This window comes from Macaca thibetana, chromosome 20 (genome assembly GCF_024542745.1).
Source record: "Macaca thibetana thibetana isolate TM-01 chromosome 20, ASM2454274v1, whole genome shotgun sequence".
Lineage (NCBI taxonomy): Eukaryota > Metazoa > Chordata > Mammalia > Primates > Cercopithecidae > Macaca > Macaca thibetana.
In genome coordinates, this window is record NC_065597.1 from 60,916,419 (window position 1) to 60,928,795 (window position 12,377).

At 48.9% G+C, this 12,377-nt stretch overlaps 1 protein-coding gene across 4 annotated transcripts in view; it reads right to left on the reverse strand.

Moving 5' to 3' along the window:
• Positions 1 to 12,377, reverse strand: part of NTAN1 (N-terminal asparagine amidase) — a 215,455-nt gene that overhangs the window by 7,631 nt on the left and 195,447 nt on the right. Inside the window, exons 2-5 of one of the 4 annotated variants that reach the window (XM_050774110.1) lie at positions 10,570 to 10,677; positions 3,125 to 3,227; positions 2,983 to 3,048; positions 2,571 to 2,679 (exon numbers count right to left, since the gene is read on the reverse strand). In XM_050774110.1, the coding sequence (XP_050630067.1) occupies positions 2,571 to 2,679; positions 2,983 to 3,048; positions 3,125 to 3,227; positions 10,570 to 10,650 (359 nt within the window). In that variant the 5' untranslated portion in view covers positions 10,651 to 10,677. Of the gene's footprint in view, positions 1 to 2,570; positions 2,680 to 2,982; positions 3,049 to 3,124; positions 3,228 to 10,313; positions 10,440 to 10,569; positions 10,751 to 12,377 lie in introns of those variants that run through there. The other 3 variants (XM_050774113.1, XM_050774112.1, XM_050774111.1) reach the window with 3 other exon arrangements.

Genomic DNA, 12,377 nt, shown 5'->3' on the forward strand with positions numbered 1-12,377 from the left:
GCTGAGGCAGGCGGATTGCTTGAGCTCAGGAGTCTGCAACCAGCCTGAGCAACTCCATCTCTATTAAAATACAAAAAAATAGAACTCCATCTCTATTAAAATACAAAATAGAATAGAAACTCCATCTCTATTAAAATACAAAAAAAAAAAAAAAAATCTGGCCGTTATGGCATGCACCTGTAGTCCCAGCTACTTGGGAGGCTGAGGCAGGAGAATTGCTTGAACCCAGGCGGCAGAGGTTGCAGTGAGTCAAGATCATGCCACTGCACTCCAGCTTGGGCTACACAGTGAGACTGCATGTCAAGGGAAGAAAAAAAGAAAATTAGCCGGGCATGGTGGCACACCTGTAATCCCAGCTACTCGGGAGGCTGAGGCAGGAGAACTGCTTGAACCTGGGAGGTGGAGATTGCAGTGAGCCGAGATCGCACCACTGCACTCCAGCTCTGGGCAACCGAGCAAGACTCCGTCTCAGGGGAAATAAATAAATAAATAAGTTGGGCGTGGTGGTGGGCGTCTGTAATCCCAGCTGCTTGGGAGGCTAGGAGAATCACTTGAACCCAGGAGGCAGAGGTTGCAGTGAGCCAAGATTGTGCCATTGCATGCCAGCATAGGTGACAGAGCCAGACTCTGTCTCAAAAAAAAAAAAAGTTTGGGGCCAGGTATGCTGGCACATACCTCTATTCCCAGCTACTCGGGAGGCAGAGGTGGAAGGATTGCTTGAGCCCAGAAGTTTGAGACTAGCCTGGGTGACAGTGAAACTCTGGCTCTAAAACAAATTTAAAAACAAAACAAAAAAACTGAGCCACTGCCTCTTGGAAGCCCTCCTTAGGAGTCACACTGCACATTAGCACAGTGAAACTCTGAGAAGTCCTGCGATTGAAAAAACCCAACTTTGTTGAATCCAGTGTTTCCCACACTCATCTACTACCCCCTTTTCCACAGCCCGTCAACCGGGGGAATTCACGCTCGGCAAGTGTTGCCGGACTTCACGCTGCCTTCTGAGACACAGTCTTCCTAAGGGATGAACCAGGACCTTGGATGTATCCAGCATGGGGCACAGCCTCAAGGGGCCTCCTCATAAACTCCGAGTAGTAAAGAGAGCTGTGCCCACCATGGCTTTGCTCGCCACTGGGCCACTAGGTTTGCCTCTGACTCCCCAAGTGATCACAGTTGTTCTACAACAGATCAGGAAGAGCTGACAAGCATGTTCTGAGAACCATGGAGCACAGTGTGTGGCAACATAATGACACTGATTATGTCCCCTTGCCGGGGACAAGGTGATAGGCAAATGAAAATACTATTTTGGGTCTGCATGGGTCACATGCCCAGGAAGTCAGCCCAGCATTGGCACAGACCGCAGAGGTAGAATTTAGAATCGATCACTATTGACTAGCAAAACTCTCCCAGAGAACTCTTTCTTTCCTTTTTTGACTCCTGCGAATCCAAGCCTTTGTATGTGATGGGAATAATTCACTCAATGGCTGCCTTAGACTTCAAATAAAATGACAGCAACGCCTGCCAGGTCTACACAAAGACAGAGCACGGAGAGGGGACAGGTGTGTGAACAGTGGTCTTGCCAGCAGGCCTGTGTCATCAGCCTCCACTTAGCTCCTGTGTGCTCCAGCATGTTGGGCCTCAGTGCCTGTCTCTGTCGAACACAGGCAGCAGATACTTTACTGCAGGGAGCGAGGATAGGTGCTGCGGGGGCAGCCGGGCTGGAGGCTGCTGCTTCTCTAGCAATCCGTGGGAAACTATCAATGTGCTACAATTTAAAACTGCACCCCCCTCAGCTGAGAGGATCACTTGAGCCCAAGAGTTTGAGACCAGCCTGGGCAACATAGCAAAACCCTGTCTCTACAAAAAAAAAAAAATACAACAAACTAGCCAGGAATGGTGGTGCACACCTGTGGTCCCAGCTACTCGGGAGGCTGAGGTGGGAGAATCATTTGAGTCTGCGAAGTCAAGGCTGCAGTGAGCTGAGATCACACAACTGCGCTCCAGACAGGACAACACAGCAAGACCCTATCTCAACAACAGAAAGAGAACAAGAAAAAGAACTACAGGCCTCGCCCCCTGACAGTGCCCACATCTTCCTGGCCTCGTCTTCTCCATAGACCGCCTCACCACCCAACACCCCCTCTTGTGTACAGTCTCTCGGCTTCGGAATACGAACACCTTGGGCCAGGCTTTCTGTCTGCTCGTCACTGCTGTGTCCCTAGAAACTACAAGGGGTAGGTGAGAGGAAGCATTTAACAAGTAACTGCGGGAAAAATGACTGCACGAAGAGCTACCACACCCGGGGGGGAGCAAAGCGACCTGAAAATCGCAAACGCGACGTTCCTAAGAGGACATCAAGTTCAAAGTCAAGCCTTCCATCTCAAGTCCCGCACCCACTCATTCACTCAACCACTGCTGACGCAGTGCCCAGTCGTGCCAGGTTCTGTTCCAGGGGAACGAGGCAGACACGGCGGTGGCGGCATCCTGTGTTCCCCTAACAGCTTCCACGGCCACGTCCTGCACGCGACGGTTCCAAGATCCCAATTCACCTATGAGAGCAGCGTGGATCTCACCTTCCACATTGAGCGTGGTCGGAAAAGGATTTTATGGAGTTCATGATCAAGGGGACCTCAGCTTTGGTGTCGGTTCCGTCACAATGTGTCAAGCAGGTGGCCCCATTACCTGAAGAACAAGGGTAAAAGGACTCAAGTTATTCCTGATGCAAGCGCAGTGCAGAGGCCGAGACTCCGCCTGTCCCTCTGGACCGCCTCGTCTTTGAATATCCTGTAGGGGAAAAACGGAAAGGTCTGTGCTGCCCAGCCAACCCATTCTGACCAGGACACCAGGGAGACACCATGCAGACCAGAAAAAAGGTAAGCGGAGTCCGCTTCCAACAAGACACCAGGAAACTCAACGCGAGAATTTCAATGGTCCCAAAGGTTGGGTCAGTTTAAGTAATGGTTTCCTTCACCTCTCTCGTCATACCTGTGTGCCTCAGGACCACAATGTGACAAGTAGTGGCATCATCAGAACCCAGAATGGAGATGGAGCCTGTTTAAAAAAGAAATAAAATAAAATATCCAATAGCCTTTTGGGATAACGCCCAATTCACTGCTTCCTAACCTACCATCCTTTGGGGAGGTCACTGCAAGCTCTCTTTGCTGAACATACAGAAGGCCCTGGGGTCCCACTTGTTGAACAGACTGACCTCTGAGAAGTCTGGCTCTTTCCTGTTTAATTAAAAAAAAATAAAATAGTGATGTAAATTAGTGAGGATGGAAAAACTAAAGATGTGGAGAGAGCCAAAGCGGGCTCTGGTGGGCAGCACGGTAGTGTGTCGGGAGTGTGTTAGTGGACAGAGAGGCTCAAAGAAAAAGGCAGCCGCCACAGTCATTCGGAACAATGCAGAGAAAACGATGAGGTTCTGCGCAGTGGTTTAACCTACGAAATCAGATGTCATAATAACCTATGAAATGAGATGCAAAAATCCTTTATTACAGTTTTTTTTTTTTTTTTTTTTTTTAAAGAGACAGGGCCTCACTATGTTGCCCAAGCTGGTCTTGAACTCCTGGGCTCAAGCAATCTTCCTGCCTTGGTCTCCCAAAGTACTGGGATTACAGGCGTGAGCCACTACACCCGGCTATCACAGTTCTTTACTAAAGAGTGTGAGACTCTTCACAATTTAAAGAGAATCAGATTACACAGGAATAGTGGATGGATGGCTCTGAAATCACATCCCCCTTTTTTTTTTGGAGACAGTCTCTCACTCTGTCACCCAAGCTGGAGTACAGTGGTACAATTTCAACTCACTGCAGCTTCCACCTCCCAGGCTCGAGCAATCCTCCCACCTTAGCCTCCTAAGTAGCTGGGATCACAGGCCTGCACCACCACACCCAGCTGATTTTTATACTTTTTGTAGAGATGGGGCCTCCCTATGATGCCCAGGCTGGTCTCAAACTCTTGGACTCAAGTGATCCACCCACCTTGGCCTCCTACTGTGCTGGGATTACAGGCATAAGCCACCATACCTGGCCTCCTCTTTTTTACCTTAGTCCCTAACCTAGTAATTTCAATTCTGGAAATCTGTCCTAAGGAAATAACTCCAAATGTGTTCATCTCTGTGTTATTTGCCTTTTTTTTTTTTTTTTTTTTTTTTTTTTTTTGAGACAGAGTCTTGCTCTGTTGCCCAGTCTGGAGTGCAGTGGCATGATCTCAGCTCACTGTAGTCTCCACCTCCCAGGTTCAAGTGATTCTCATCCTCAGCCTCCCCAGTAGCTAGGATTACAGGCAGGCGCCACCATGCCCAGCTTTTTGTATTTTTAATAGAAACCGAGTTTCGCCATGTTGGCCACACTAGTATCAAACTCCTGGCCTCAAGTGATCCGCCCGCCTTGGCCTCCCAAGGTGCTGGGATTATAGCATGAGCCACCGTGCCCTGCCCCCTGTGTAATTTGTAATGGGGAAAAGCTGGGAGCAACAATGGAAAAAGTAAGTAAATTATGCACAGAACCAAGTCACAACCACTAACTACACAGTCATGAGAAATGAAAACTACGGGAAAAAGAGTTTCAAAATGCTAATTGAAAAGCCAGCTATAGAAGTAGAAAAAATGTTTTGAAGAGCTATAAATGTGCTGCTGATATGACAATGATTAAATGCTTATAGAGAAAAATACTGGAAGGAAATTTCACCAATACAACCATGGCTGTGCCAGAAAGAGCAAACATGAGTGATTTCCTGGTGCTGTTGTCCTCTCTTCTCTCGATGTTCTATCACATAGTTATTATTAGAATATAAGAACCGAATGGATAAGGCAAATTTACGAAAGATATGTTAATACTAAGTGTCAATAATCTAACTGAGTATTTGTACAAACTTATTTAGTGAGCTTGCAAAAAAAATTAAGTGGTTAAAAATTCAAGTGGTTAAATTATTTAATGAAAACTTTTTCAAAAATGTTAAATTGATATAACACTACAATGTATCATCATTTCCTTCTTACTTGCAACAAACTCCTGGATGAACAAAATCTTCCGGGCAACGTATGTATGTATTGCCTACGCGGGAGGACAGTTTTGCAGTCTCAGTCTTCTATCGACTTCCTGCCATTTCGCATGAGTGGTGCTAATTTAGGTTAGTGCTCGCTCAATAAAACATAAGAGCAGCTGGGTGCGATGGCTCCCAACTGTAATCCCAACACTTTGGGAGGCTGAGGAGGGAGGACTACTTGAGCCTTGGAGTTCAAAACCAGCCTGGGCAACAAGGAATATCCTGTCTCTACAAAAAAAAAAAAAAAAAAAAAAAAAAAAAAATTAGCTGGGTGTGGTGGCGTGTGCCTGTAGTCCCAGCTACTCTGGAGGCTCAGGTGGGAGGATCACTTGCAGCCAGGAGGTGGAGGCTGCAGTGAACCATGATTGTACCACTGCACTCCAGCCTGGGTGACAGACCAAGACCCTGCCTAAAAAAAAAAAAAAAAAAAATTAAGATTAAACTAAAAGAAGACATGTAATAAACATAATGATCAGCTTGATTACTTACACGGCGTTTTCTTCTCTTTATACACTTCCATTAACCGGAAGCAAGGTGTCAATGAAAATGAGACAAGCCCCTCAATTTAAGAAACAAACTAAAGATTAAATGAACTGCAGTGTAAAATGAGATTGGCAAGACAGCCTTGCTTGCTCCAGAAGTCAATGAGAAACGGGTGTGACAGACTGTACTCTAACTCGGAACACCTCTACAGGTGAAAGCCTCTCATTCTCATTCCACTTCCTACCTCACCTTCATTCAGAGTAACATAGGGGAGAATTCAGAATTCCCTCTTGATTACTCCTGAAATACTTACCTTCTGCTTTGCTCTTGGAGGAAAGGAGAGGGGAGGGAAGGGAAGGGAAGGGAAGGGAGGGCGCAGAGGCGAATTTTTAACACTCATTTTCACAACTGGGTCACCACTCAAAAGCAAAGCTATTTGTGAGAAATTAATTATTCCTTTCACAGAGACCAAAAAGCATGTCTCTCTTCAACACAGCTCCTTCGATTTCCCAAAGAAATAAAAGCAAACATTATCGGAAGAGAGAAAGCCAGAAAACTAGCGCGGCAGACTGCTCTGCTCTATGTTTTAATTTCTGTTTTTAGACGGGGTCTCACTGTCTCCCAGGCTGGAGCGCAGCGGCAAGACCGTGCCTTACTGCGGCCTCTGGCCTCAAGCAATCCTCCCACCGCAGCCTCCCAAGGAGCTGGCGCTACAGGCGTGAGCCACCACACCGGGCTAACTTTTGTATTTTTTGTAGAGATGGGAGGGCTCCCTGTGTTGCCCAGGCTGGTCTCAAACTCCTGGCCTCAGGTGATCCTCCTGCTTCAGCCTCCCAAAGTGCTAGGATTATAGGCATGAGTCACTGTGCCCAGCCTCTACTTTATTTTTAATTTTTTTTTTTTTTTTTTTAAGAGCCAAGGCCTCACTCTGTTGCCCAGGCTGAAGTGCTGTGGCCCCATCATAGCTCACTGCAGCCTCAAACTCCTGGGCTCAAGCAATCCTCCCACCTCAGCCTCCTTTGGAGTAGCTGGAACCACAGGCGCACGCCACCACACTTGGCTAATTTTTCCTTTTTTAAGTAGTGAAAAGAGTTTACCCAAACTTCCCTTCTTTGGAAAAACACACAGTCCTACTTTATAAATTCATATACAAATAGTCCCAGTTTTCTTAACCTCTCATATTCTCTAGACACTAATATTTGCTTTAAAAAAAAACTTTTCCCTCAGTCCCTCATCCCTGTTTCCCAATTCCTATTCAAAGGCAGTATTCTCTTAACCCAGTGACCAGCAGATTTTCTGAAAAAGGCCAGACAGTAAATATTTGAGGTTCTGCAAGGCCGCAGTCCCCGTCACAACTGCTCAACTCTGCTGTGACGAAGTGAAAGCAGCCACAGACCATACAGATGGTATGTGTAAAACTATAAAGGTGACACCGAAGTTTTAATTTCAATACAATTTAACATGTTACAAAATATTATTTTGATTTTCGACCTTTGAGAAATATAAAGAGCACTCTTGGCCTACAGGCTATACATAAACAGGGTCTGGCCCATGAGCTGTGGCTTGTTGACCTGTGTCTTAGCCAGTCACCGAGCTGTGACCTAGGGGATGATCATGTGGCCCTCACCCCTGCTGTCCTGTTTGTCACTTCTTCCTTTATAAACAGGAGAGCGGCATGAAAGTGATTTGTGAACCGTAAAGCACAACTGTATATAAGAAATTATGAGGCCCAACACAGTGGCTCACGCCTGTAATCCCAGCACTTCGGAGGCCGACGCAGGAGGATCACTTGAGGTCAGGAGTTTCAGACCAGCCTGGCCAACATGTTGAAGCCCCATCTCTACTAAAAATACAAAACTTAGCCGGGTATGGTGGCGGATGTCTGGTATCCCAGATACTTGGGAGGCTGAGGCAGGAGAATCGCTTGAACCTGGGAGCCAGAGGTTGCGGTGAGCCAAGATCGCGCCATTGCATTCCAGCCTGGGTGACAGAGCAAGGCTGCGTCTCTCAAAAATAAATAAATTAATAAAAGCAGGAACTACGCTATGCTGTGAGCATCTTGTAGACTCTATGGAACTATATCACCCAAGATGTTGCAGGACTGGTGACCGCGTACCCAGTGACTGGTTAAGAGTGACTAAGGGAGGGCTCTCAACAGCTCTGGCCAAAGGAACTTTCTGCAGGGATGGTCAGTCTATATTCGTACTGTCTCATTAGGAGCCACTCTGTCTGCTCAGCACTTGAAATGTGGCTACTGCTACTGAAGAACTGAGTTTTCAATTTTGTCTAATTTTAATTGATTTAAATCATAAGGAACCACATGGCTCGTGGCTACTGTACTGAATAGCGCGGCTCCAGAGGTAAGGGCAGGCTGCCAGGGTTCCAATCCTGGCTTCCCGGCTCCCAGGATGTGGGGCCTGGGGCCAGTTTCCCAGCCTCTCTGTGCCTCACAGTTCTCATCTGTAAAATGGGAATAGCAGTAACACTTGCTGTGGTGCTTGGCAGCTTCCACTGTATTACTGTTATTGTTATTTGCTAGTCATAGCTACACACAGGCTTTGAACTGTTGGTACTCCATACTCAGAACACGTCGTTACATGAAAAAGACACATAAAACAACATATAGCAAGCTATCATTGTTTAAAAGCAAATTATGTACAAAGAAAAACCTCCATTACGACTTCCACCAAACTGAAGAATGGTTGTAGTCATACATTACTTTTTTCTTCTCTATATTATTATATTTTGCTTTCCTACAAAGAGGACACCCTGCTTTATTACATAAAAATAGTCCAGGCCAGGCAGACTGGCTCACACCGGTAATCCCAGCACTTTGGGAGGCCGAGACGGTCAGATCACTTGAGGTCGGGAGTTCGAGACCAGCCCGGCCAACCACGGTGAAACCCCATCTCTACCAAAAATAAAAAAATTACCTGGGCTTGGTGGTGTGCACCTGTAATCGCAGCTACTTGGGAGGCTGAGGCACAACAATCGCTTGAACCTGGGAGGCGGAGGTTGCAGTGAGCCGATATTGCGCCACAGCACTCCAGCCTGGGCCACAGAGCGAAACTCAGTCTCCAAAAAAAAAAAAATTCCAACCTTTAATGTCTCCCTGTTGCTAAGTAGGTGAAAAGTCCATCTGAGCCCCTTGGTCATTTGGTCATCTGGGTACAATCCACCTCTGTAGGTTTACTTTCTATGTTTCCCCTCCTCACCCTGGCTGCTCTGGGGAAACTGGCCAGGCCACCCACCCACTGAGCCCTTCCCCTCCTGCCCACCGCGCCCCAGGCGGCTTGCCCAGCTGCGATGCCTTCACCCTTCTTTTCAAATCTCTCTCGTGCCTGCATCCTTCACTTACACTGCCGCAAATCAAGGTGACTGCCCCCTTCCAAAGTTCCTGTAACACAAACTGGTCCCCAGTACAGTCTTTCTAGGACATGTCTTCTTAAATAGGCCAAAACCTTCCTTCCAGAGGAGCAGTCCCGGTATGTCACCAAATCCCCCTCCACACTTAAGTGTGCAGCCCGGGACACCCATCTAACTTTCTATCACGAACATTTTCAAACAGACAAAAGTAGAGCGTCCCCTAAATTCTTCAGGCTGCTGAAATTATTTTTCCTTGGTGAGTCCTACTCCTGACTTCGCTAGTTAACAAGACAGTAACACAATGCAAGGATAAAATGACACACCACCACACCTAGCTCGGTGCATGTTGGCTAACAGACGATGGTCGGTCCTGAAATGCAAGCTGAGAATCACACAAGCTGTCTGCCTTCTCCTGTCAGTAAGTACTTCTCACCCTTCAGATCACGTTCAGGGGTTATTTTGTGCCCTCGTTTATGCAACACATCTTTACTGAGCGTCAATTCTATGCCAGGGACCGTCCTACACTCTGAGGATACAAAAGCGAGGATACTACTCTTATCTGCCTTCAGGAGGCTTACATTCTGGGAACAGATCAAATAGAGAACAAACGAGCAAACAAAATAATCACAAACTGTACAGCTGTGACAGATGAAACCTCTAAATGCCTTCCCCAATCCCACACACTTGGTCAGGTTCCTGTGCTTCACATCTCAGAGTGAAAGGGGACGCTTTTTCTTTATGGCACTTAACAGTTTACAGTATCTGAGCCTTCTTCCATCAGAAACCATTCTCCCTTCTAGACTATAAACACTCCGAGGGTAGGGACAGTGATAAGTACGGTGCCCAACAGATATTAGGGGCTCGATATTTGATTCTCAAATCAACGAACTGATTGAGTCCCCTTTAACAGGATCTATGGCAAGTAGGACGTTTGCCTCCCCCGCTCCACGCCCCGCTCTTTTTAAAAACTAAGAACCCCCTTGCCAACAGCCCTTGCAGAAGCGTGGACAAGAGTTGAGAGATCCATTTGAGCACAAAAGCAGAAAAAACAAACAAAACCCGTGCATCAGGGCGTGGTCCTATGGCCCAGCTGGGTTGCAAGGCTCGCTCTTCCGGCTAAAAATAACTCGGCGCCCTACGCCCCGGGGGTAGGGGAGAGAGGAGGAAGGAATGGGGGTCCCCGCCAAGATCCCCCGGCCCAAACGCTCTCCGAAGCCCGCCCTGGAATAACCTCCTGCTTCACGGGGACGCAAGGACGAGGCAACGTTCACGGCAGGCTGCCGGTCCCCGAAGGCGGGCGGCCGGATTTGCCTAAACGGACCGGCCCCTCTGGGGGCTGCAGCCGCCCCGTCTGGGAATAAGGGTCCCGGCGTGTCCTCAAGCCGCGGTGCTGTGCGACCTTGGGCTAGTCACCTAACCTCTCTGGGCACCCGTCCCCTCCCCCGTCAGAGAGTGGCCTCCGCTGCAGTCCGCTGAAGTCTCAAGAAGGCAAAAGCTCCCGGACCCCTCAAGGGGAAGGCGCGAGCCAACAGTCAGGGCTCCGGATGTGCCGACAGCGCCAAGTTTCAAGTCTGTGTCGCGTGAGACGGGCGGCGGCGGGGTGAGGAGGGCGCTCGCCCGCCCTGCAGCTTCCCCTCGGGCCCGCCCCGAAGCCCCGCGCCGCGCTCCGCTCACCTCCAAAGGCGGGTGGGCTCGGACGAGGTCCCCGGCGGACTGCGGCAGCCGCACTCGCCTCCCCTCGACGAGCAGCGGCATCGCGGAGGCGGTCGCCCAGGCAGGCCCAGGGAGGCGGTGGCCCCCCCAGCAGCCCCGGGCTGCCCGCCACCCCCGCCCCTCGGGCCGCGCGTCCCGCCTCGTCCTGCCCCGCCCCGCCGCGGGCGCTGCCGGGAAGTGGAGTCCAGGCGGAGGCGGTGCTGGCCGAAGAGTCTGGAGAAATCCAGGACGGGGCCGCAAGGCCTCACGGGAAATGTAGTCCAAAGCCAGGAAGCGGCCCCGGAAGCAGCTCGCGGCCCGCCTCCTCCGCAAGGGGCGCTGGGAAGTGTAGTCCCAAAAGCGTGGGAGTGAAGGAGGCGGGGAAAGGGGAGCGGCCAGGGAGCGGCTGTGCGAGCCAAGAGAGCCTCCGGGGGAGTTCCCGGGGCGGGTTCTGGCTCCGGCTACTGCGCTTTAGGTCATTGCTCCACGCTTCCCAGGTGTGACCTTCCACAAGCTTGAGTTTGGGACCCTGCTGTGCAGCTCCGTAGGATTGTATTCAATGAGTAATAAACCTAATCAGGCGGGCACGGTGGCTCACGCCTGTAATCCCAGAGCTTTGGGGTGCCGACGCAGGAGGATCGCTTGAGGCCGGGAGTTCGAGACCAGCCTGGGCAACATAGCGAGACCCACCCTCCCCCATACCCTCGTCTCTGCCAAAAATTTAAACATTAACTGGGCATGGTGGCATGCACCTGTAATCCCAGCCACTCTGTAGACTGAGGCGGGAGGATCTCTTGACCCCAGGAGTGGGAGGCTGCAATGAGCTGTTTGGGCACTGCAGAGGGAGACTGTCTCTAAAAATAATAATAATAATAAACGTAAAGAGTCTTAAACTGGGAAAATATATGCTGAACTGTGCTAGCCCCACGTACTGAAGAGATCATCGATAACACTTCGTGGTTGGAATCCAATAGGCCACTCACAGGTGGGCTGGGAATCGTGGGGGAAGGATTTGCGGATACTGACTGCACAGCCCCTAATCTGAGGACTGGTCCCCAAGGCGAGAGGCGTCTCACCGTGGAGCTCTCTTCTCAAATCTGGAAATACTGCTCAAATTCATCCGACTCTGCAGCACATGAACAAAAAGTAATTTTACAAAAGATGCAGTGGTGAGTTTACAGAAGCTACAGAGGAGCCACATGATAGAGCAGAAACTTCATTAGAATTGTATCATCTGTATTCATCGTCTTTCATAAATCTCCCTTCAGCTTACACACCCCATTCAACAAAAATACCAGGAAATTTACTACAGTAAAGAAGTGACTGCAGAAGAGGGTGTTCCCATTGCCAGGTTATCCAACTTCCCACCCAAAATAACTCTATTTCTAGCTACCAGGAAATTATTTCTCTGTATTATTACACCTACATTTCTCGTTTATCCTCACAAATGTAGGAACTACTATCAACACCTCATTTGTCATTTGTCCTCACAAATCCAGGCGCTACTATCAACACCTCCGTCATAACAGATACGGTAACTTGCTCAAAGTGGTAGAAATTAGTAGCAGCACCAAGACTGAACCCAGCTTTGCATGATTCCAAAGGCAGTGCTCTCCATCACTATAAGATGCTCCTAGACTGTAAACAACTCATTCTAACACAGGTGACATGAAGTAAGTCCCAACTAGGAAAATCGGAGCTAAAAACAGGGTTTGAATCCAGGGTGATCAATGACGAGCAGGCTGGCCTGGAGCAAGCTACTTAACTTCCCTGAACTGGTTTTGTAGAAT